Source organism: Podarcis pityusensis (assembly GCF_964106645.2).
Source record: "Podarcis pityusensis genome assembly, chromosome: 17".
Classification (NCBI taxonomy): Eukaryota; Metazoa; Chordata; class Lepidosauria; order Squamata; family Lacertidae; genus Podarcis; species Podarcis pityusensis.
In genome coordinates, this window is record NC_138042.1 from 21,300,208 (window position 1) to 21,327,183 (window position 26,976).

At 40.7% G+C, this 26,976-nt stretch overlaps 1 protein-coding gene across 27 annotated transcripts in view; it reads right to left on the reverse strand.

Moving 5' to 3' along the window:
• Window positions 1–26,976, reverse strand: part of PTPRD (protein tyrosine phosphatase receptor type D) — a 722,358-nt gene that overhangs the window by 125,911 nt on the left and 569,471 nt on the right. For 17 of the 27 annotated variants that reach the window (XM_080987664.1, XM_080987657.1, XM_080987656.1 and 14 more), the window contains 5 exons: window positions 24,258–24,375; window positions 19,102–19,689; window positions 18,628–18,728; window positions 15,998–16,257; window positions 6,629–6,722 (listed from right to left, as the gene is read on the reverse strand). In XM_080987664.1, coding sequence (XP_080843790.1) covers window positions 6,629–6,722; window positions 15,998–16,257; window positions 18,628–18,728; window positions 19,102–19,689; window positions 24,258–24,375 — 1,161 coding nt within the window. The remainder of the gene's footprint in view (window positions 1–6,628; window positions 6,723–15,997; window positions 16,258–18,627; window positions 18,729–19,101; window positions 19,690–24,257; window positions 24,376–26,976) is intronic. The other 10 variants (XM_080987670.1, XM_080987671.1, XM_080987669.1 and 7 more) reach the window with 3 other exon arrangements.

Sequence of the window (26,976 nt, forward strand, 5' to 3'; positions counted from 1 at the left end):
ATGTCTCTGCACTAGCGTAAAGTAAGAGAGGAGGAAGATTTCACCCTAAATCACATGAATGAATAGACCTGAAGTGCACCCCTTCCTTCATTCATATTTTAGTTATAGATGATGCTGTTGTCATATATCATTAGCATCATGTGCATCCCTTGAGATGCTTTCCCCCCTCCCGATCAAGGTTAATTTGAAAAGCAATGAAGTCATCAAAATCTGTTCCCAAATACCTTCCAGATCCTGTCCATAATATGTTCTTATTCTTGTGTGTATTTTTTTGTAATACTCTTGCAGATTCTTGTAATACATTCTTCTTGCAGATTTCACAACATTTAGAAATGCATTTTAATATTATTTAGCAAAGGCATTTTCATGTTAATATTAGGATTTCAGCTGAAGGAAGTTTAAATGCAATGTACTTAGAAAATAAAGCTAGGCAGAACTGACAAAAGGCACAAAATGCAATATTTAGATGTCACACGCACCCTTTTGCAGAAAATAAATATATAAATGGCATTTAGCATAAAAGTTAGTGGCATTAGTTGACTCTGCTGAGAGAGTCTTACATGAAATAATATCTTCACTGCTGGTTCACAGAATAATAAAATGCACTAGGCTGGGATGGTGGGACTTCCAGTGCTTAGTGAATTCAATTTGAACAGCATATGAAAGGAAAATACACTCCTCTCTCTCTCTCTCTCTCTCTCTCTCTCTCTCTCTCTCTCTCTCTCCTCCCTCTCTCTTAGTTGAAATTGGTTTATAGAGCACAAATGTAAACATTCTTAAGCATCTTCCAAAGCTTTTACTACAGATTCATCAGCACCCTTCCTTAAGTTTTCTAGGCCTCATTGAGTAAATGGTATCATCACCTACCACTTTTGGAAGTTGCTGTTGGAGGTACGCCCTGGAACAGGCATAGGCAAACTCAGCCCTCCAGGTGTTTTGGGACCACAACTCCCACCATCCCTGACCACTGGTCCTGTCAGCTAGGGATGATGGGAGTTGTAGTCCCAAAACATCTGGAGGGCCGAGTTTGCCTGTGTCTGCCCTGGAAGTATGTTCTCAAGATCCAGGCTTTCGTAATGCAAAATGTTAGTGGTCAGAGAGGGAGTTGCTTCTCTTCAGCTGTGCAGATAGCATTTATGTGTGAGGTTTGCTACATTATCGTTGAAACAATGGCCAATCTGGGCTCATGTTACTTTCTTTTAGTTTATTTCTCCATACTCTGTTGCAGACGTTGGACACTGCATATGATAAAAGATGCCTAAAGATTACTTGAGAGACCACCTTGCCAGTGGGCAGAGCTTTTTTTTCAGCTGGAGCACACTGGAGCTGCACTTGGGCACCTCTCAAGTGACAGGCACCACTGCACATGTTCCAGCTTGTCAGCATCCTTCTTAAATTACGGTGCCCAGAATTGGACACAGTATTCCAGGTGTGGTCTGACCAAGGCAGAATAGAATGATACTATTACTTCCCTTGATCTGAACACTATACTTCTGTTGATGCAGCCTAGAATAGCATTAGCTTTTTTCCTGCTGCATAACACTCGTGATTCATGTTAGCCAAGACACCCTAGGTCCTTTTCACATATACCACTATATCAGCCATCAATACTTTTATCAGTGCCAACACTGTGAGAAGTCCCATTCAGCAAATACCCTTTCCAATGTTAACTAAAGGTTTCCTGCCTGAAGATCTCTAATTCCTTCCTGCTGAACTGGGTGGGGGTGTGGGGGAGGTAGGGATTAATGATGAATAGCTTCTTAATTTTGCCAGTGCTTGTTCATGTTAATTACTGGTGTCCTCTTACTTCTTTCAAATCGCAAAATAATACGGTTGTGCTATAAACAACTGAGAGAAAAATGAGAAGAAACAAGTGATCAAAGATCGTCTCCTCTGCGGATACAGAAACTGACACCGAGGTAATTAAGAAAGGCTATTTATCACTAATTTCCTTGCAGCAACCAACAAGAAGCATTAAAAAGTGCATGGACTGAGAATAAAGAAAATGTTTAAGCACAAGGACCATTTGAGGCCTCAATAGTCTTTTATGTGTTCACACACAGGACAGGATAGAGCTGCAATTATGCTTTATTGAAAAATACTAATGATAAAAAGTCACAAAACATGCAGCAGGACAACACAGGAAACAATGAACTATGGCAATGTGACCATGAAACAATCTCCATTCTCCATGAAAAGTGACTGAACAATGCATGGCAATTCCAGAGGCAAGGAGTTTAGCTTTAAGGGCAAAATCTAATCTAAGGCTAATTCTGCCACAGAGACAACCCTGAAGTCACTGTGTTTCCCGATACTTCATTGTTATGGATAAATGTATCACCGCTGCAAAGCTGGAACACCTGCATTGATAATATTTGTATAGACATTCCATGAGCACAGTATTAACGTGCACAACTTAAAACAGGGAGTTCTCTTAGAAGCTTTAAAAAATCTAAAGTATCAGAAACTTCAGAGTCGCTGCATGAAGAGTAGCTCACTTTGGAGATGTTTTCCGTCCCCTCGTGAGTTACTATTGGAAGCAATTCTGAAAGATATATGAAGGGCTTCAGCTCTCGATCAGAAACAATTTTCATTTTCCAGTCAATGCATATCTTATTTCTTCCACCATTAATTCTACAATGTGGTCTCAATTGTATCTGTAAAAAATGGAAAAGAACCCATCCTGCCCCAAATGTTTCTGAATTTAATAAATGTCCTTTATCAAACTATTATACAGATTAATGCACCACAACTTGCACGATGATTAAAATGACCCTTTGTTATGGAAAGCGGCAGCAGCAGCAGCACAGACCCAAAGAACTTAATGGCGAGAAAGGTCAATGTCAACTACAGAATTCAGACTGGAATCTGTTAATTTTGCTGAAATGAACTGTGTAGTTTTGCAAGTTAAAATTGGTCTGGGTCCTGTTACTGGACTGTTGAATTTTTAATTGTTCCGCTGTGTTTGATGGCAACTAAAACTGAGTTTAGCTGCTTTTTGCCTCTCTAGACAACTCCAGGTCATTAAAAAGAAGAAACCACATTAAAGCAAGCAGTCTGCACATACTGAATGTTGTTAGTACAAGCAAAACACAGCCGAAAGTCATGGAGTTGGCTAATGGCAAGAGAAATACAGAGACCTCCCATTCTTCATAACAATGACCAATGGGTTCTATTAAGTCCTGAGGAAATCTGTGTAGACATTGTGCCTGAAATGAGACTGGACTATATTTTTGTTAGGGCAATTCAAAGAGAGTAAGCTCCTTAGGGTTTTGTTGTTGTTGTTGTTGTTGTTGTTTGTGAAGAAAATGGAAATTGGTGTTACTATGAATCAGCCCTAAGTGCTCACTGGAAGGACAGATCCTGAAGCTGAGGCTCCAAGACTTTGGCCACCTCATGAGAAGAGAAGACTCCCTGGAAAAGACCCTGATGTTGGGAAAGATGGAGGGCACAAGGAGAAGGGGATGACAGAGGACAAGATGGTTGGACAGTGTTCTCAAAGCAACTAACATCAGTTTGACCAAACTGTGGGAGGCAGTAGAAGACAGGAGTGCCTGGCGTGCTCTGGTCCATGGGGTCACGAAGAGTTGGACACGACTAAACGACAATGAATTTCTATTTGAAAAGTAGACCAGAGGACAATCAGTTAACAGGATGGTTCCTCCCGCTAGGGGAGTATATAGGCAAGGTATAGGCTTTGAAGAATATTGCCTCCTCTTCCACAGAGAGGGGCCATGCCACTGTACAGATAATACTGACAGCACTAAGGAAACCCCTCAATCCCTCATATGAGCGAAGTCTATAAACCATGCTCGATACAAAAAAAAATGATGCTACAAGGACAGGGACACAAGAAGATACTGTATTATAACACAGAACAGGAATACCTCACACATGATAATGAATTTTCAGATAACTGAGATGACCTGAGTAGGAATTCATTAATTATTATTTTTATTTATTTAATTTCTATATCGCCATATACCTGAAGGTCTCAGGGTGGTTCACATAAAATATCAAATGCATAAAATCCAAAAAACCCAACAATCCAATTAAAAAAACTCCCAAAGAGCCAGCATTTTAAAAAGGGTATAGGATGTACAGAAAATCAAGGCAGGCAAAGGCCTGGTTGAAATGGAACGTTTTTGCCTGGCGCCTAAAGTTGTATAGTGAAGGCGCCAGGCGAACTTCCCTGGGGAGAGCATTTCACAGACTGGGCTTTCATCCTGTAGTAATAAGGAGATGTTGTGTTGTTCTGAATGCCCTGGGAATTTATATAGGATGGGCTGGATAAACCTAGCTCGAATGTCTATATAATACTGGCAATGAAGAAGGGCATGTTCCATTGTTTCCTGCTGCCCAGAGCCTCTCCTTGTATGGTATCTTCCTATAGCGGCCTTCTTGAATTGCTGAAGGGAGAGCCTGAGAGTGGGCCAAGGTAAAAGCCCTTTGAACAGCACCCATTGGAGTAAGGAAGGGAATTCTGTGATTACTAAATTTTAAGCACCGTATCCACTTTATAATTTTGATGAATGTGTGGGTGGGTACCCATGTTGCGACCCTACAGATGTCTAGAACGCGGATACTTCCTTTGAATGTTGCTGAGGTATCAAGACCCCAAAAAGAGTTTGCAGTCGAACCTGCAACAGGAGACTTGTCCAGTGTTGTATGTAGCATTTTTCATTTTGACAAAGTAAAAATAATAAATAAATAAATGCAAAAATGTACACCCCATCCCCAAGACCATTCCATTGTAACTATCCAACCTCCCAAAATTTCAACACCTCTTGTGATGGTTTGACCCCTTTCTATTTCAACAGCACAAATTCTAAAAATACCTCCCACATCTCCTCAAAATCATTTCTCCTGCATATTCCATCTTACTTTAATAAAGGTAAAGGTAAAGGGATGCCTGACCATTAGGTCCAGTCGTGACCGACTCTGGGGTTGCGGCACTCGTCTCGCTTTATTGGCCGAGGAAGCTGGCATACAGCTTCTGGGTCATGTGGCCAGCATGACTAAGCCACTTCTGGCAAACCAGAGCAGCACACGGAAACGCCGTTTACCTTCCCACCGGAAGGTACCTATTTATCTACTTGCACTTTGATGTGCTTTCGAAATGCTAGGTTGACCTTCTGATTGACAAGTCTTAGGCTCTGTGGTTTACCCCACAGCGCCACCTGCGTCCCGTCTTACCTTAATAGCACATGTTAATTTATCATTAATAGCTATGTGCCACACCTATGACTTAGAAATCTTTCACCTTTTACTAAGCCCTCTAGCTGTGCACAGGATTAAATTCCACTTCGATCACAGCTGGGGAGGGAACAGCTTCCCTGCCTGCTGTGGCCAGACAACACTCCACTCTCCACCTAATTAATTAAGGAAAAACCAAAGATGTAACTACATATTATATACATTAAGAGGGATGTGTAGGTTGGTCCTCAGCAACTTCAGCATTGATAATGCAAACTCTACTAGGCAGATTAAGCTCTCTATGCTAAACTAACAAGTACCACTGTTAACAGAAAGGGGCCAGTATCTGTTGAAGACCTTTCCTTCCACTTTCTGACCCACACTCCCTGCATCTGAATGTGCTGAATTCATATGAACACTCAAGCATGCTATGCAAGTTCATCACAGGGAAGTCATCCAAGGTTACTTTGCAAGTAGTTCAGTGTTGTTGATGTCTACCTTTCGCACAGATGTCCTTTCATCTTAGGTCTGAGAGCATGTAAAAATGCAATCCAAGAATCATAATTGGTTGTTCCCAAAATAATTGGGGGTTTCCAAATTCAGTTGTGCCCACCTGAATTTGAGTCGGACGATGTGTTGTATAAAGTACTTCCGCACACATCTTTAGACAGGATTGCAATTTTCAAGTAAAGAGTTTACTCATCTCTCTATTAACTAATACACTGAACGAGAAGAAGGTTTTTTTTAAAAAAAAATTAAAAAAAAATTCAATCATTTCAAAATGCCATATGTGTCAAAATAATGGGATGTTTTGAAATTAATGGAGTAATTTGCCCACAAGCAAGATAGAAACTGACAGGTAAATATATGTTAATTAACAGCCCAGTTATTACAGTGCTATTCGGTGAATATGTAAGGTGTCTCTCTCATTGTGCCTAATCTTGGAGCGTAGAGGAAAACGAGTCTGAGACAGACATATACCAGCACAGGAGAATCAAGTAAAGAGAACTGAGAGGTAGGTCAAATGTTAAACTGCAGAGCAAATTGCAACTTAGAATGTGATTCAGCTTTGGCAAACACCCCATTAAACGAACCAGACCTTTATTGGAGTTCATATCAATGGTGATTAAGTTTTTGCTGACAACTCATTTCACCTACTGCATTACGTCTTATAATCGGCAAAGAATAAAATATTAATGCCAACAAAGATCAGACAGTGTGTGTGCCTCATTGCAACTTAATGTCTTTTAATTTAAGTAATTAGCTTTTTGTTTCTGTCCCCAGAGGCGAACTCCAATACAAAATGATAAGATTTTTTTTTTTTAAAGTCAAATTTGCTGACATGGGTACATTAATTGGACACAATCATTAAGGCTGCTTCTATCACAAACAATTTTACAAGGAAAGAAGAGCTAAAATAAGCACAAGGTACCTCGTCTAATTCCATTTCGTCTGGGCTCTCTCGTGGTTTCATGAATTTTCCATCAGACTTCTTTATCAAAGGCACAATTACTATATAGTAACCTCTGCAAAGAAAACAAAACATAAGATGAGGCCTGCATAAAGGGAACAGTGTGTTTATATTGCTTCAGTTACATGATGCTCCCATGTGGAGTAATCTGTAAAAAAAACCCTCTTTACTCTCCAGCAGAACCACCTCTTTGCATATCTTGGGCATGAAAACTTCTCATCAACTGAAATGAATTGATATAACGTGCAGATTGCCAGCATAAAGTTAATTCACAATTCTATGGGTTCAATTCCTTGAGCAGGGTTTCAGTCTAACAGAAGGAAAGAAGCGTTTTTTAAACCAACCTTCTGAAGCGTTGTAAGAAAGAGTTGACTGGTTAAATTGCCTCCCCTCCTTCCTCAAGGAGACAGTAGTCAGTCAGAGCTTCTTCCACCAGCAGAAGTAGTTTCATTTGTGGAAAGGTGGATCTGGATCCAACCATACACATCCAAATATCAAATTAATTTACCCAAAATATCAAATTAATTCAGAATATATATATATATATATATATATATATATATATATATATATGATCCAAATATATAAAAGGCTCCATTCCACAGTTCTCTAATAAATGCAATAGAACTATTCATGAAATATCACCATGATTTTAGAAGATTAAGTGTATCTTCTAAAATCATGGTGATATTTCATGAATTGACGCTCTAAATATTATGAATGTAGCCAAATAAATGAGTTTCCAGTAAAAAGTGCAGGGAACTCAAAGGTGTAATGATCAAAGAGAAATTCACTTAAATAAAATACTACTTACACTAACCTTTAATTTAGGGTGCAATCCTATACACAGTTACCTGGAAGTAAAGCCCACTGAAGTCATAGACCCTTGCTTCTGAGTAGACATGCACAGGATTGCACTGATCAATATTTTTAGGTTTATAAAACAGTTTAAAGCAAATGGCATTTGTGATCTCCGAACATTGAAACCAAACAAAAACAAAAATTAGACGTGCTATCATACTGTTGGCCCTCAAAGTTAGCTGGATGACAGGGACAACAATTAAAGGAATAAAATACATTTTAAAAGACCTAAATAGGATTTGTTCTTTTACTCACTATCGGTGTAGGGATTCAAACTATGGATTACTAAACCAAAACATCAGTTTATTCCAGTAATAATTATAACAAACTTGGATTAGAAAAAGGGAACGTCTTCAGGTCAGTTTTTTCTGATGCTTAATTTTTGAAGTATCAAGGCTGAAATCTTATACCCAGTTATCCGGGATTAAGCCTCGCCAAACATGTTGGGGTTTACTTCCGAGAAGACATGCATAGGATTGAACGGTGAGTGTTGCTACTGAATTTTTCAAACGAATCAAATGTGGAGGCAAAAGGGCTTTGATGGAATTGAAAGGGGTTCTGCAAATTTGTCTTTTGTTCTAATGTGTTCACTACATAGAGAGTGGTATATAAATTTATTGAATAAAATAAATAAATACCCATAGTGGCCTGGAAGAATCCTACATCACCATGTAGCATGACTCCAAGGGGTTTTCTGGGGAGAAAAGGGGTCCTCTGCTGGTGGCCTCAATTTTAACTGTGGCTGCCAGCCAGGGCCGGATTTAGGTTTGCTGAGGCCCTAAGCTACTGAAGGTAATGGGGCCCTTTATATGTCCAGCTCTACTTTGTCAACAACAAATTGTCGCTTTTTTGTGTTGAATATATGCTATATGGTAATTTATGGACCTAATAGGTATCTAAAGCCATTTGCACATGCAGAATGTAGGCACCCTATATATAGAAATGAGCAAACCAGTGATATTTTAGGGAGCAGGCTAGCAGGCGGGCCCCATGACTTACATCATAGCAGCCTACACAACACAAAACACTGCTGCTGTATGTAGGGGTTTTTTTTATCTTATATTTTGGAAATGTACATCCAGGTTTTTCCCCCTTAAATTTTTTTGGGACTCCTAAGAGAATGGGGCCCTAAGCTATAACTTGTTTAGCTTACACATAAATCCGGCACTGCTGCCAGCAATGACCAGCATTTTACTCCAGAATGCTCCCCAGAGCTACAATACATCATGTTGCAGCCTCATTCTGGAACATTATAGGACTTTAAACAGTGGGTGGAAGCACGGAAGAGCACTCCTGACTTCCACACTCCCATCTTCCTCAATCTTTGCACGACCCGGTATAGTAAGAAAGAAAAAGTGGCCTGAAAATACAGTCATTTTACTGCAGGCTATATTATGAACCTGTTTTACCCAAAGTAAAAGGAACAGGGTTTTAAGAAACAATGTTAAGGTATTGACAAGCCATCTGTAATAGCGAATGGCTTGCCATTTTTGTCAAATGCAGGCATCACAAATGTTTACATGTAGGTGGAACTCATTATATGCATACTTGTATGAGAAAAACGGAGGTGTCCAGGGTTCAGTAGACTATGTCTTCAGGGCAATGCACTACTTAAAAAGCAGCTTGAAGAAGAAAAACCACTTTGGATATGCTTTGATATGCACTTTAATAGCTTTCTCCTTCTAAAAAGTATCTTATATCCGTTATCTTTCTTCACCCCATATCAGCAGTTAACGAAGGTGCATGAGAATGATCGTTTCTTGGCAATGACTTGCTACAACCTGTTTTCAAACACCGCAGCAATTCACCTAATGGAACCGAAGCACTTGCAAAATCAATACACATAGGTAGCCAGGTCAGATTACGAAACTTTATCATTTTTCATCCTAGAAGTCATTAAGATTGCTTGCAACCTCTGCTCAAGCATTCCATACAGAGTAGACACAGTTGTAATTACACATAAAAAGAACCCATGATGGCTTCTTAAGAGAAGTTTAGGAATTTAGTATACATTCTAGCTATTTGCCTCCTTTATCCTAAAACTCAGTTCAGAAAATGTCTCCTGGATCATGCAAAGATCTGCCCTCATAATGTGGCCAATAAATATTGCAAAGTGCTGACTTGACTGTTTAATGTTCTCAGTAATGCCATTTTCAATTAGATAAGAAAATTGGGACTTGAAAACTAAAAGGAACACACTGAAAATAAAGCAGTACACACACTGATTTGGCTCTTGCCAAAATATCAACAAGTTAAGCTGACATTTACCATAGCTTTGATGCTCATATGCAAAGTCTACTATTAAGTGCAAACATTTCCTCATCTGAAATTCGTTAGCTGCATTCTACAGTGATTCAAATAGTTGCCATTGCAACTATCTTGTTTCTGCTTTCCAGTTTTCCCAAATTCAAAACTAGAGAGGAAAGTTCATATATCTGTTGTCCTACATTTGATACGAAGATACAATGTTGTTGAGGCCTTGCAGATACAATGGTGTGGATTCAGAAGGCCTGATGATCATCTTCCAAAGCAACTACTCTATTCTGAACTTAAAAATGGAAAGCGTAATGCTGGTGGTCAACAAAAGAGGTTCAAAGACTGTCTCAAGGCAAATCTAAAAAAATGTAGTATAAACACCAGCAACTGGGAATCACTGGCCTGCGAGCGCTCCAGCTGGAGAACAGCCTTTACCAAAGGTGCCATGGGCTTTGAAGACACTCAAACTCAGGACGCAAGGGAGAAATGTGCTAAGAGGAAGGCACGCTTGGCAAATCCACACCATGATCAACTCCCGCCTGGAAACCAATGTCCCCACCGTGAAAGGACGTGTGGATCCAGAATTGGCCTCCACAGTCACTTACGGACTCATGGTTAAAACCATGTTTATGGAAGATCATCTTCTTAGGCTATGAGTGATCACCAAAGAAGGTTTCACAGCATAGATTTAGCCAATTAATCTCCTCTCAAGCTCACTCCTCTACTATAATAATTGAACAATGCACTAGCAAAAGTGCCAGAATGGCTCCGTGAGTCCATTCATGAAGTCCCAAGCGTACTACCTCCCTGACCCATCCAGGTAAATTGCAATGCTGCTGCAGTTCTGCCCCACTGTGAATTACTCTTGCAAATCACCCGCACATCCATACTTTTCACAGACTGTTAGTCAAAGAAGGAAATCAGGCAGGGGTAAAGGAAGGAAGGAAGAAAAAGGTCTAATACAACTTTAAAGAGCGCAGAAAGCTGTTGTGTGTAGACCGTTAAGATGGATGCATATTGCTGTCTTAAATCCCTAAAGAAATTACTTGGCATTACATCCACTTGTGCAGCCCGCCAAAGGATATTAATTCTATTTACAGAAACTGTTTTGCGCACTGGTAATAGTATCTATTGTCCACCTGTGAAACAAACCTATTGTGCCAAATGTTATTTTTTAAAACAAACTCCCTTAACACAACTGGAGACCCTTAGAGCATTCAGTAACACCGGTAGCTCATTCAAGTCAGACAAAGGCATGTTCAGTTCACTGCCATAAATCAAAATGTGACCCCATTCCTTTTAAAAAAAATTAAATAATTAAGGGTAAAAATGAGAAAGGTCAATTTCCTGAACAAAATTAAAAAGAAGCCTCTGTAATTCAACACACACACAAGAGGTCATTTTAAAAAGTCTAACTGAATTCTTCCTTAACTTTTATATTTGGTCAGCATTCAGCAAACCTAAGGAGCAGGCAAAGAGCTCTTTTATTTCTGATCTGAGATTGTGTGTGAGTGTGAGTGTGTGTGTGTGTGTGTGTGAGAAACAGAAAAAGAGTAGCGAGTTCTGTGTGCCTGCACATCTGGCATAGGTATGCATGTACAGTGTGCCTTGGTTGACAAACTTAATCCGTTCCAAAAGTCTTTCTTAAACCAATGGGGAGCATTTAAAGCAGCGGCTCTCAACCTGTGGGTCTCCAGATGTTGTTGGACTACAACTCCCATTATCCCTGAACTCTGGCCTTGCTAGCTAGGGGTGATGGGAGTTGTAGTTCAACAACATCTGGGGACCCAACAGGTTGAGAAAGACTGATTTAAAGCAAGGTGAATGTATTATGTCTCAATTACCTTATTGTTCATTTCTCATTGCCACTCTGACATTCATCATCAGAGCTTTGCCTAAAGAAAATTCCTTCTAAAGAGAAACAAGTACTGTGTATAAGACGCCTCCATGTATAAGATGCCCCCTATTTTTGGGAACTCAAATTTAAATAAATGGGGGGAGCTGGCCCAAGGTTGTTGAGCTTTTTGGGGGGAGGGGAATGCACAAAATCACTAACCCAAATGAAAAATGCTGACAATTGCTCGCGTAGCAGAAGCCAACAATGGCCAGCAATCTCACGCCCAATTGCCGCAATGGCAGCCAATCAAAAGCAGCCCTTGACACAGCCACCAATCACCCACCAAATCGCTTGCGGCTGCAACCAATCATCCGTCCCCCCATGCACTTTCCATGTATAAGATGAGCTCTGGTTTTTAACACTATTTTAGAGTAAAGAAACCTCGTCTTATACATGGAAAAGTACAGTACTTCTCATCTTCCACTCATCACATACACACAGCCAGCAGCGGAATGACAAATGGCTGACAAATTTATTGCTGCTGGATGTACAGACAGGCTCCTGTGCGTAGAAAGATATGATCATCATTCTAGAAATATGGTGGTCAAGTACTTATGGCAACTTGGTTAAAAAATAAATCCTTAGAGTTCAGCTTTAAGGGTTGACCCTGGATACGGGCAAGCTGACTCCAGAGTGCCATCGAAGGTATGGACGCTAGGCCTAACAAGCTACCTTTTCTGTGCCTGACCCAGAGAGAATGGCAACGCATCTGTGAGATATTCTGAAAACTGAGTGCTTGAAACAAAACAAGAGTAGAGATTAACTAGCAGTCTGTCAGAAATGGGACAGTGGTTATATAATTTGGCATTGAAATGTATTATTGAAAGTGTATTATTTGACTGATACATTGACTGAATTATTGACCAGCCAATCATCTGTGCCAATGCATTTTCGACTTTTAAAAATCTATACTAAAGTTTGTACTTTCAATAATGTGGTAGATCAGAATCTGATGTAGATCTTTCTGGCCACGAATGGGAAGTTAACAGCAATTCCTGGCAGCTCAGCTCCACCAAGGTGACTAGTTATTATAAATTTCATACCGTTATCACGAAAAGTGACCAAAGTTGTGATATGACAAGAAGCCTGGGAACATTTTAAAGTCCAGTCAGAACTATGATCAGTCTTACACATTAACCTTGAAATCAACATCCAAGCGTTAACTGTTGGATTTTGTGTTTGTGAATGCAGCTGTGGTAAGATTTGTGTGTGAATAACAATGCTGTAATTTGTGCAAACTAATCCAAACCAAAAAGTTTAATTACAAACAACGTACACAATACAGAAGGAAATTAGACTGTTGCAACTTAAATTTAATTCTTACACATTCAGATTGTAGGAGTCCCTCTTAAGAAACCTAGGCTATTTTGAAATCCTTATTTACTGATGAATAGCCTTTGGCCTATAATGTGACTTATTTTTTTTTTAAAAAAATAATTTTTATTAACCGACCAATCAAATCAAATCAAATCACATCACATAAATTCCGAATTACAAAGCCGAATTTTAAATTTTTGTTGAGGGGACCCATATTTCAAGTTCCGAAGGGGAATTCCGATCATCTTCTTGCTACTGCGTTAATATCCACAAATCAGTCCAAATAATGTTCATAATTCTATCCAGTCTTATCTTGCTGTTTCCACATCTCATCTTATTCGTATATTTTTTCTTTTTTTCTTTATGATCTCTTCTGATAATCTCCTTAAGCAGATAAACACCAATTATAATCCTGTGTGAATTTTTCCATTCGTCCAGTCCTCATATCAAGATGGTTTCCATATATCATCGCTTTCATAGATAACATCACTCTTTCCATCATTAACCTCGCAAATCTGCCGCTCTTAAGTCCCTCTGAGGAGTCTCACCCACAATGTAAAAACAGCTCTGTTCCTCCCCCCAGACTTAAGTCCTCCGACAGAACTTGCCAACATGGCGACGGTATTTTTTACTGCGTCATTCCAAAGCTCTTATAGTTTCCAAGATCTTCTTGAAACATGCTTTGGTTAGTAAATTATCTCCACACAGTCATAAATCCACAGCTTAAGTCATTTAAACGGCATTTCTAACTTGTGACTTGTGGGGGGGGGGGATTCTTGGTTAATTACATAGAAAAAAGAAAGGAAAGTTTCCCCCCCTCCCGAATCCAGTCCCTTTGCCATACCGAGCCTTGGTGGGTCTTCTCATGATTTATTCTTGTTCCTCCAACCCGTCTTGTTTATCAGAGATCTCTTCAGTTAGCAGTCTTTACTCCTCCTTCATCCTTGAAATATGTGCATTCGCTTCCTCCTAATTGTTTCTTTTGAAGTTGCTGCAAACTAGAGGCGCGGACCAGAGACAGCGTCCAGGAGCGCCGAAATCCACAGGAGGGCTTTCTGCCTAGTGCCCCCATCCCCACAAATTCGGGGGGTGGTATCAGGCACAGCAGGCAAGGGCAGTCCCCCCCCCACACCCTTGGGGGGGTAGGGAGGCTATTTACTCCCATCACAGCCTCCTAATTACCTCGTGTGGGTCAGAAAGATGTTATTGTCAGCCATCTTCCGATGCGCCCCTAGTGGCCGGCCTATAATGTGACTTAAATAGAAAACTATATTTAGAAAGATTTTTCCTCCAAAAGCATTTTATTTTAAAAATCCAGTTTATTTTTTTAAAAAAATCCAACTTAATTTTTTTTAAAATCTTTTTTTTTTTTAAGTTGATTTTATCCACCCTGGCTGCTATGGGTATTTCTATAATTAAGTTTCAGCCTTTAAAATCATAATAAAGGAACTGCAGCCCAGGTCCATCATCTCTGGATCTCTGGGCCTACGTCAAATGTCATCTTTTCCCTCCCTGTTTTCACCCTGCAACAAAAGGGATGCTAGGACTCAAGTCTGCCCAGAGTCAGGACAGACAACTGTGCATTTACCATTAACCAACATAGCTTCCTGAGAGCTCACCTTTAGAACAAGCTGAGTTTTCTCAGTGGTAATAGATGTTCAGATGCATTTCTTATTTATCACCTTAGATATTGCGGCCAATCCCTTGTGAGCCACAGCACAAATTCAGTCCTGCTTCCAACATTTCCACAACTTATGAAAAAGGTTATTGTCTCCTCCACAGATGTTAGCCACTCCTGGTTGCTGTTATACCCTGGCCCTTTCTAGTAATTACTTTTCTCCATAAATCATTCCGATGCTTTCCGTCTTCAGGCTTCCTTTTCTATACTTTTCTACAAACTTTACCTTTACTTAGTTTAATAGCAATGGCTTCATTTCCCACACTTTAATCCTGTTAACACTCCAATGTAATATATTTTCATATTGTCTCATTCTGAATTCCTCAATTAGCAATAAAGAGAGGGTCTTCCATTCACAAAGCTCATGGTATAAAATGTCAGCTGAGAAAATCCAGGTTGTATCTCCAACAATATTTAACAACCTGCTCATTTTCCTTCCCATTTCCTTCGTCACACACATGGGAGTCTTATAGGAAGCAAGAATCACTGCAAACAGAGCAATAACACTTATTGATTGTACTGTGTTTCACGCTTTCCTGGCAACTCTTTATTGTCCATCGTTTTGAATCCCTATTGGCGCTTTGCTGTCAGGTCTTTAGTACTATCTTTGTTGTTTAATCTGCACAGAAGCATTTAAGAAGCCTTGTAAACCATGTTCCAGCACTGTGAACAGAACATATAGCTGCCAAATTCATTTATTATGGGATCACTTTTTAGAGTTAAATCACAACGTGCTATTTTTGGAAATAGAAATATCTGTTTTCTAAGCGATGTCTGTGATAAAAACATTTAAAAGGGAAGACAAAGTAAACCGCCATTGCCCTATTAATTTGAACATGATGGGACTGGACTGCTAAACATAACTGACCCATTTTATGGTTTTGCCTTACAGTGTTTAAGCCAACCAAACTTCTACAGTTTATGTCTTTACCAGGACTAGAGCTACTTTGAGAAGTTCAAGAAATGTGTAAAGGAAGTGCTCGTCTTCTTTTATACTTCTGCTGTAGCCCACTAAGTGCATACATCTCCCTTCAGAGGATTGGGGGAACCCCCAGAACAGATGGATATGTGTGAATGCAGAGGCCAAGGACAGGGAGAAGAAGTCCCATTGCACAGGTGGGAGATCCTCCAGTTAATGGGATGCATTTCTTGGATACAAAGAAGAAAGGCAGGATACGAATGTTATAAATAAGTAAATGTAAAATTCTGATAGGTTGACCTAAAACATGCAGTTCAAGGCTGCAACTACAGCAGCTCATGGTTTTAATGCAGAGAATCCAGTAAGCAATAAAGTACAAATGACTTTTGATGTTTAACTCACTTTATAGTTTTGTTTGCAGGAACATCTGGTAGCTTCACTGTTACCATTCCATCGACATTGGTCTTATCAATGAACAGTGGTTGGGTTCGCAATACATCTGGTGCTGTTTTTGCTGTTACCCTGTGCTGAAGACCTCCAGCGCTATTGCCTCTATTGGTCAGTACAAATGAATATGATGTCTCAGGTTTCAGGTTGGTGATAAGTTTCTGAGTGGCTCGGCCATCTACCTCAACTGCCATTTTCCCATCATCGTACAGGATCTAAAAAAGTGAGGGTTTTCATTTTTGTTAGCAAATTGTTAGTAATTAAGGGGGGGAAGAATAAACCATGTTAGCTGCCCTTTACTGCTTTTGATCCAGCAATACTCAGGAAGATAGTAATGTTCTGTTTATCTTCTCTTGTCTGTACGTATATGCCACAGCCATGTATGATTCTTCAGAATTACCTGAAAACGTCAGTTATTTGGGGGGACCTTAAAATAATGATTCCCAGCAGCTTCCTCAATGATTCGCACTAGCTTTTCTTTGCATCAAACTTCTATGATATCCCACTCAGGTTATGTTCTGCTAGACAACAATTACTTTAACTGGAGGCACACTTCAAATTAAACTAGATTTAACACAAATACACAGTAATGGCTTGCTGTAAACTAGCTTAGGTTTCTCCAAGCTCTACTGGCTAGGAACAGCTAAAGCCAGCTTTCTTTTTCTTCAAGACATTAAAAAATGCATGCTCAACCTTTAAGTCTGGGGGCGCAGGCAGGAAGGTGGAATAGTAGTTGTAGCTCTTCAGTTGCCTGATACCACTTGCCAGGACACTGGAACTGGTAGAGGTATATTTGGTCTACTCTAGAGTATGGCCATCTAATACCAGTTTACAAGGGCAATATCTTTTCTCAGTATTTAGGGCTGTTGTTTCACCACACAAAGTCCTGGAATTGTCCCTGGCAGACTACCTGTCAGAAGGTGGAGATGAGCAGACTTGCTATACTCCAATTTTTGGTTTTACTCAAAGGGAGGTCATTATGTTCCACCAGCCATAAGGGTCTTTAATGCAAAATTTGTTCCCCAACTCCTATATACTTCAAATGTCTGGTATAATGGTTTATTTCCTAAGCTTGATGGCTTCCAGGCAAAGTTCCTTCGGTCCCAACTTCAGGTTCCAAACTGTGTTCCTAATTCAATTCTATTCCTGGAAACAGGTGAATGTCCACTTTTCACCAAAAGCATGATGGGCTGCCTTGAGATACTGGTTAAAGATTTTGGTATTTGGTGTGGAGGAGCGATTACTTTTACATTTAACCAATGAGGAGTCTATCAGCTCATGGTCAAAAGCTATGGCCCCCAAAATCTCCTGAATTGGACTTTCACCATCCTTTTTACATCTGGGTTATGACATTGCCCTTAAATCCTTGAGCCAGAGGTTACGGGATATTGCATACAGCGATCTTTGCTCTCGATCATATGTAACCTGTAGACCGTTTGTGTTCAGAATTCATTATGGGCATGATTTTCAATTACCCTTGTATCTTACGAATCTGTCAGTACCCAGTTATCATCAACTGTTTACCAAAGTCAGATTAAATGTATTTCCATCTGCAGTTCTAAACGGCAGACTGACTGGTATACCTTATCATAGTAGACTCTGTTTATGTTCTCAGGCTGTCGATTGTATGAAGCATATCTTAATACACTGTGGGATGTATGAACAAGTCAGGGATCAATTAATTAAACCCTTACTGGCAAATTTACCAGGGAATTCTGATACCTTCTATCTCATCGTGTCAAAGATAAGTCAAATGATACTACCCAGGCCGTAGTAAAATTTCTCTCAAAGGTAATAAGAAATAGAAATCAACATGCTCTGGATAAAACATAGTGACTGCCTTGGAATCTTTTCCATGTATCTCTACTGCATTTTGCGTTTGAAACTGTTTTTTGTGGGTCTTTGGACTGTAATGAAGAATGCTGTTGTTGGTAGTGGTGTATAAGGCTGTCTTAAGATTCATGTAATTATTCTCTCCTCATGAACCTACCAGGACCCAGAGATCATCTTCTGAGGCCCTTTTTTCGACTGCCTCCTCCATGAATGGTCCAGAAAGTGGCAACAAGAGAACGGGCGTTTTCTGCAGTGGCTCCCTGTTTGTGGAATTGTCTCCCGATGGAGGCTTAGCTAGCACCTTCATTATACACCTTTAGGCGCCAAGTTTCCTTCCTCTTTAAATAAGCTTTGGGATGATTGACATCCAATGCCCTTTTGAAAATGTGTTGTGGAAGGGGGGGGATTATTGGGTTGTCTTTGTTTTGATTTTTATCATGTGTTTTTTATATTGTGATTTTGTGTTGTTAACCGCCCTGAGGTCTGCTGGTTTGGGGCTGTATATTAATTAATTGATTGATTGATTGATTAATTAAATCCTCCCCCTTTTCCTTCTTCCTTCTTGCTTCCTCCATCACCTTGAGACTCCTTAGGGTAGTGATAAAGCGGGATATCAAATCCAAACACTTCTTCCTCTTCTTCTTCTTCAAGATCCAACTTTTGTTAACCATTTGGAATATGTCTGCTTAATGAGAACATTCCTTCATCTCAGGTTTTACCCTTCAAGTCTTACAAACTGCAAAACAACTTACTTTGAAAGGCAGAGCAGAGTTGTAATTCTCTGGTATCTCCCAAGAGAGCAATACCGATGTCTTCATCACTGCTTTGACATGAAAATTTTTTGCAAACACTGCTGGAAAAGGAAAAAGCAATGTATTTAAAGTACATCTTGACCTTGGGATCCCATCCCATTTCCGACACTAAGCACACTCAACAATTCTCCTACCTGCTTTTAAAAACCATATCCCATTCTTACAAATGGTAACTCAAAACGTTCTATTTCTCTTACCTGCAATTATTGCGTAGATGTGAGCCAGACTTGCCTGATATAGGATAACTGAATACTAATGAATCCAAAACACGTAAGGTTTCACATACTTTACCTCTGATGTTAGTTGAAACTATTTATACGATGGTTTGGTCAGTTTTAGTAACAGCTTCAAAAATATCGATATCCAAAGACCGAAATTCCTTTAAAAGAAAAGTCATAAGCAGACAAATCCTACCTTGATCCACAGGTAGTGTCCTGAACTGGACACTGGGACTATATGGACCAGGCCCTTTGCTTGTGTGTGCACGTATTTTTACATCATATGTGGTATCTGGTTTTAAGCCTGAAAGCGTCATAGTAATATCAGCAGGAACAACAGACATCTCCGTTTGGTGATGTGCCACATTGATATCCCTGTACTGCAGAGTGTATTTGGTGATAATACCATTTCTTTCTGATAGGACGGGCGGTTGCCAAGAGAGCTGGACTGAAGTTGAGGTGGCACTTTCCGAGCGCAGGTTTTGAGGGAATCCGCTTGGCAGATCTTCTGGAATCGAAATTTCCTTTACCATCTCCTCCCCAAAGCCCACTTTATTTCTAGCTGAAAGCCTGAAGACATACGAAGTCCCCTTGTGAATATCTGTAGCGGTGTAGTGGTCGTCCTTGTCGGTGAAATCCCGCGTCATAAAGGCATCTATGTCTTTGCGGCCAAACCTCAGGCGGTAGCCCTGCAGAGGACCATATGTGTCGACAGGCGGGTGCCACTGAATTAGAGCTGTACTCATTTGTGTGTGGCTAATTACAAGCCGAGGTTTTCCTGGAACTGCAACACAAGATGATGTTAGCAAGTAAAGCGGGTGAATGAATAATTTCTAACAAACTTTATTCATGTATCTTGAAAAAGTTATGTATGTGATGGACACACTGTTTCCTCCTGTTCATCAAGTACCGTATTTTTTGCTCTATAAGACGCACCACCAGACAATAAGACGCACCTAGTTTTTGGAGGAGGAAAACAAGAAAAAAAAATATTCTGAATCCCAGAAGGCAAAACAGCAAGCGGGATCACTGCGCAGTGAAAGCAGAGATCCCTCTTGCTGTTCTGGTTTCTGGGATAGCTGCACAGCGTGCATTCGCTCCATAAGACGCACACACATTTCCCCTTACATTTTAGGAGGGGAAAAGTGAGTCTTATAGAGCAAAAAATACGGTATTCATTCAGACAGCACAACAAACTTAGGCATTTTGTCTTTCCTACCTCCTTTCCCTAGCTTCTAACTGGAGGGCTGGGGGAGATAAGCAGAGTGTCTATTTCTATGAAGCCTAGCGACAGAATAGCTTTTACACATATGGACATAGTTTTTAAGTGATTAATGAAAACAAACTAAAAAAAATCCCAGAAATCTCGCATGTTGAGAAGGGGTGTACCTCAGTGGCACATGCCTTGCATATAATAGATCCAATGGTAAAGTCTAGCATCTCTAGGGAGAGCTGGAAAAAAGATTTGTGCCTGAAACCTTTAAGAGATGCTGCCTTGGTGTAAGGTCAGAGTCATTATATGTTCATTTGCTACATTACTATGATCTAGTCCAATGGCAAACTTGCCCATTTCAGATCTCTCTCTCTCTCTCTCTCTCTCTCTCTCTCTATAGATATAGATATATATGGACCCCTGACCATTAGGTCCAGTCGTGACCGACTCTGGGGTTGCGCGCTCATCTCGCTTTATTGGCCAAGGGAGCCAGCGTACAGCTTCCGGGTCATGTGGCCAGCATGACTAAGCCACTTCTGGCGAACCAGAGCAGCACACGGAAACGCCGTTTACCTTCCCGCCGGAGCGGTACCTATTTATCTACTTTGACTTTGACGTGCTTTCAAACTGCTAGGTTGGCAGGAGCAGGGACCAAGCAACGGGAGCTCACTCCGTCGCGGGGATTCGAACTGCCGACCTTCTGATCGGCAAGTCCTAGGCACTGTGGTTTAACCCACAGCGCCACCCACGTCCCATCTATCTATCTATCTATTTATATATATCTATATATACATATATATATGAACAGGTTTGGTATCCGAGTTTGGAGGAGGATCTTAAACCAGTTTCTTGGTTCAAAACTAATGGAAAACGGTGGTTTAAGAAATCAGACTGTGCTTGCGAAAGGTGGGTGCCTGAGGGAGAGGAATGGGGAGGGAAATGTGCAGGCACAGAGCTCATTTTTGCTCTTGTAAAGTGTAGTTTATCAGACATCTGAATGAGGTCATTATAAGCATATATGCAAGTTTCCCACTCCATTAGCAAGAGACAGTGTTCAGCGGAACCAAGTGGTTAAGTTCTCCCAGGTTTATATCACTTCAGGCTGCAGGTTGGGAACAAGGTATACAAATAAACCATCTTACAAACAAACAAACCCAAACCTCAGCTACTTAGCTTGCACATACAAAACCAATATATCTGTAGGAACATTTTAGTCTAGATTTCATACATAGGTGGAGAAGCAATCAGAAAGGCAACTCTTCCTCTGAACAGCACAATGAAACATTGTGGAAAAAAGCATTATGACTTAATTTTACAAAACTGGCCTGGATTTCATATTTAGCCTGGTTTGCACGTAATGTTAAATAATGGTTTGAATAAACTATAGTTTATAAACCATGGTTTAGTATTATGTGCAAACCTAGTCCACTGCCTCAAAAAAGGTAAAGGGAAAGGACCCCTGACAGTTAAGTCCAGTCGCGAATGACTCTGGGGTTGCGGCGCTCATCTTGCTTTACAGGCCGAGGCAGCCAGTGTTTGTCTGCAGCCAGTTTTTCTGGGTCATATGGCCAGCATGACTAAGCCGCTTCTGGCAAAACCAGAGCAGCACATGGAAACACCGTTTACCTTCCCGCCGGAACGGTACCTATTTATCTATTTGCACTTTGATGTGCTTTCAAACTGCTAGGTTGGCAGGAGTTGGGACTGAGCAATGGGAGCTCACTCCGTTGCAGGGATTCGAACTGCCAACCTCCTGATCAACAAGCCCAAGAGGTTTATTAACTAGGGGCAGTGCTGCTTTTGTAGAAAAAGAGGTGCCGGAACTTAGCATGAACATCTCCCTTGTGGCTCCCACCTGAGAGGCGCCGGAACTGAGTTCCGGCAAGTTCTGACTGAGAAAAAAAGCCCTGGTTATGGGGTTGCAAGAGAAAATAAACCATGGTTTGCTGTTTACTTACTGTCTTAAAACCATGGTTTAATGTGATGTGTGAACCTGAGCAGTGTCAAGCTTCTGTTTGTGATAATTGATACACTACTGAAGTTTCAAACTTTGGCTAGCGAAAGGCTGAGAACAGAGGTGTGAGCATTTGTTCTGAGCAAGGCATATAAAATGAACTCAGCTCTCCCTTAGGAAAAAAAAAAAAGTTATAAAATCTTTAGAGAGGTCATACAGTCTATGCAAAATCCATGACCTTCACTAATACATGCAGTATATCTAAACCCTCCTAAGGGAATAGGAGGCAATGTATGGCCCTGAATCCGTCCCGCTGCCCCCCTCCCATTTCTATCTAAATGCAACTCTTTATTACACACCAAAAGAGTGTTTTCTTTTTAAAAAATGGGGCATACCCAAGTACTACCTATTATTACCAACAATACACAAATACAGATGGTTGTATAGCTATTTCCCACCTTTTCCTCACTGCTAACACCTTATTCTTGTGGAAATAGAATCCTGTGCATTGTACTGTACAGGTTTTCTCTTTTCTTCCCAGTGTACGAAGTATATCTCTTTGCTTAATTTTGACTATTCCCTACTGCTGCGTAAGAGGCCGCTACAGAGCCCTATTTTTCACTGCATTATGACTATCACTGAAGCCAATGGAGCACAAGGAAAAGCAGGTGAGTCCACAGAAACAGAATAATAATAACTCCTTCAGATTTCTAAGAAGAGGGGCTGCGGGGAGATACCGCTAAATTATTTATACCATAAATTGCTTTTACTATTGTGTCAGCTATCTGGGTTTAGACAATTTAAAAAACACACACATTGATCTGTTTTGCCTAAATATATATAGTCACGTGATGTGAGACTTACTATTATTTCTTTGTGGCAGAAATAATAAATTGAAGATGACTCATATGCATTGTAAATCATTTGGTAAAATAAAAAGCAGATTAGAACATTTTGTCATATATCAGGCTTATTATAGTGGCTAGAATCCAGCAATAGGTCAACAACTGATTGGGAAATTCTCCTGAACAGGCACCACCGAAACTGAGTTGCACAACAGTACCGCAATTGTGTTTTTAATTATGAATTTTGGAAGTAGCTTCACATTTCCGGAATAGTTAGTGACAGGAAGTGAATGACAACATCACAATCGATATATTTAAAATAAATTTAAATATTTAAAATAAAATAAATATTTTATTTAAAATATTTTTTAAATAAAATATTTAAAATATATTTAAAATAAAATAAATCCATCGACAGGAATTCCTTCTGCACAAGTACTCAGCTTTTTCTGGTCCCACTTTATTTGTTTTAGGTTTGTTTATCCAAAACCTACACTCTCAATCCTCATCGGGGTCTTGTCACCAGTTTTATCTATTTGGTAAAATTGTTTTAGTATTTCAAATGTTTTATACACTTAGGCCAGAGGTAGGCAACCTAAGGCCTGGGGGGCTGAATGTGGCCCAATCGCCTTCTCAATCTGGCCCACGGACAGTCCGGGAATCAGCGTGTTTTTACATGAGTAGAATGTGTCCTTTTATTTAAAATGCACCTCTGGGTTATTTGTGGGGCATAGGAATTCGTTTGTTTCCCCCAAAAAAGCATAGTCCGGCCCACCACAAGGTCTGAGGGATGGTGGACTGGCCCCCTGCTGAAAAAGGTTGCTTACCCCGACTTAGGCCTACCAGGGGCATATCCTGCGGGGGGCGGGGGGGGCCATGGTCCCATGTCCATGAGCCTGGTACCCACATGTAGGCAACTGCAGTGTGGTTGTAGAGGGACTCAGGAGAGGTGGCAACTGCTTCACTCACCATATACTGCCAGGTGAAGCCGCCATCACGCTCTAGCCCTCATACCAGCCCTAGGTGATGTATCAATACATAGCCCAGGCCTATTCTCCATCTGCCAAGGGCTACATCGGCTGGCAGGGCTCCACCCCACTGGTGGCTCAGTTTGCCCCCCATTTTTCTCCAGTGGGGTCGCTCCGGTGTTACCATCATTGAGGGCTAGGCTGGCACCCTCCATGCTTGGTGCACACACCTGCCCTGAGCACAGGAAACAGCTGCTACGCCACTGAGGCATGCCATAGCCACCTACACGAACGTTTTGAGTTTCAATTCGGAAAGCATCAAAGCGCAAACTGCTGGTTGCAAGGAAATGAAAGGAATCTCCATCTATTTACCTGCACCAGTCGTGGACACCAGTCTGGGTTTGCTTCGCGCTCCATCTCCTTTGGTCGTATAGGCCGTCACAGTGAGAGAATAGGTTGTCTCGGGCTGCAATCCCGCTATTATCATTTCCTAAAATGAAGCAAAACAAAAACAAAAACCAGAATGCGTATTAAAACATATTCACTACTACTAAATCAAGATCGTTTTGCCTTGCAATTAGTTGCAACATATAACATTCAGCTCACATGGCTTTCGTGCGACCTGCAGTGATGGCAAGCTTTTGGTCGGACCAGAATAGTGGGTGAGGCCTTGCAATGCACTGTATTTCACTTGTGTCAGCAATAAGCATGAAGGCGTTTCTGAGCAGCATGCCCCAAGTCGTTTTGTCAAGCAAAAGGCCAAAGGCTGAGTGCTGTTAACTGTACTAACGGAGGAGGGGGAAATCCTTTTGAAATTCACTCTGTGTAGAGTCTTATTCCTGGTGTAGTACAAATAAAGTGGGGAATGAGAATCAGGTTTGATTTAAGAATTTACTAGCCATTATTTAAAAAGTTATGCTATCACTGCCTGTATACCTGAGAACCCTACTTACATTCCAACTTCTAAAGCTGTTTTATGCAGTGCTATTTTTCTAGAAAAAAGGTGCCAGAACTCACCACAAACACTTCCCTTGTTCTCTTATAATGAGCACTCACACTTTACATTGTGGGTGCCCTTTACAGGATCGTGCATGGTGCTATAGTCCCCAGGGAGCTTACTGGCAAACAGGGGCTGGCTTGCCTCTCAGTGTTAATTTTTTGAGGTTCACACCCAGACTCAGTGATCAAGTTTCTTGCTGGGAGGTGGCACCAGCCCCATTTACAAACAGGGGGTGGAGCCGACAATAGCCAGGCAGTCGGCTCTGGAGATTCACCCTACCTACTCTCCCTTTGTTTAATGTTTCTTGTTTGCAGGTTAACTTTTTCTTCCTGTTTAGTGGGCACTGCTACTGTCTTTGACCGATGGCTGTTGAAGGACCGGGAATAAATTTTCCTGCTTTGGCAGGTTTTGTCTTTCCTGTAGCAATTCATCACAGCTTTGGCGGTTATGGCCTTGGGTGGAATTCTTTAGTCTTTTCTTCCCTATATTGGCGTGTGTGTGTGTGTGTGTGTGTGTGTGTGAAGTGGTGACTCACCCCCCTGTGGTGGCGATTCCAGGGTCCCCTCTTAAATGGGTTATATATATATGGGTGTCACTGGCCATACACTGAAAGGTCGTCAGTGAACTACCCTGCGTGTGGGGATATGGGCTGGGCTGCCTGCTACACTGATGTCTCGCAGAGCACCCCCATATCTCATTTACCCTAATAAGCCCCAGTTCCCCCTGACTGGGGGGTTGTGAGGGATACACGCCCAAGGCCTAAGCCAAGGTCTTCCTACATTCGGAAGTTTAATAAAGTTGTGGCCTAATTTTAATTCCATATAACGTTGTCAGAGTCTTTATTCCTTCCTTATGATCCCTGGGGGCTGGGGCTATCGCTGCCTGGTCACACAATGGCAATGGTGCCCACCTGAGAGATGCCAGAACTGAGTTCCAGTGAGTTCAGGCTGAAAAAAAAGCCCTGATTTTATGTAATATATGAAGGCTGCTTTCATATGCACTGTTCCCAGAAGTAAGCCCAGCTACTTCTGAGTAAAGCATGCATAGGACTGGACTGCACTGTTGTAACGCTCCACACTATTATGAACATTCATTTGATGTCAGCCCAACTAAATGTAACAGGGATATTTTTAAAGTTAATATGCACAGGATTGTACATTAGAAAGCCTTTTCTTTTAGTGATTAAAAATAAAATATACATACACTTTTATAAAAGTAGTGTTTGTAAAGTGGCATTCAATATAAGAGTAATTTGTTCTCTATAATCTGAAAGAGCCATTAAACATAATTTGAAAATTTGGTTGCAATGGAACAAGAGAAGATGGAAAAGGCATTTAGTATTGAATACAATGTGTTGCTTTTTTAATAAACAAAAGGGGATGAAGATTAAAGCATGTTTGAAACTGGCTCTGAGGGCAGGTTGAGAAAGTTATAAATCAGTAACAATCAAATTGCTAATTACTGAGGAAAGGCTCATAAAGTGAACAGAAGTGGGAACTAATGATGTTTAATTTACAGACTAGGTATCAAGAGTATGATCCAGCCAAAATTAAGCCTTTTAAGTCCCATTGATTTCCATATATGTGCTTAACACGCTCCCACTGAAATCAATGGGACATAATTTGTAATGTAAGAAAGCATGTTCTTAGTTTTTTCTTACTTCCAATTAGTAAACCCTATATGCACTTTTTTTCAACACTAATAAAAATGGCAAAGTTGGGTAGCAAATGGGGTTTCATGTATGGGTGGCAGAGTTTGCAAACAGATTTGTTATTAAATAGGAATGGCTATAAAATGAATAGCTTAATCAACTCAGAGTGCCAATGTGTGGAGACTTTCCATACATTAGTAGAGCTCTGGTTTATTCGTGATTCCACCTATCATGGACAGCACAGTTGGCTGTTACCATCAACAGAAGTCTCTTTTCTTCCCCTTAAATCCAGTTGTGTTGCTTATGTGCAAAGGGATGAAAATGGGGATTTTTGGGTCATGTGACAATCACCTATATATCACGTACTTTTCCGTCTGTAAGACGCCCCCTATTTTGGGGCACTCAAATTTAAGAAAATGGGGGAGATGGCACAGAGTTGT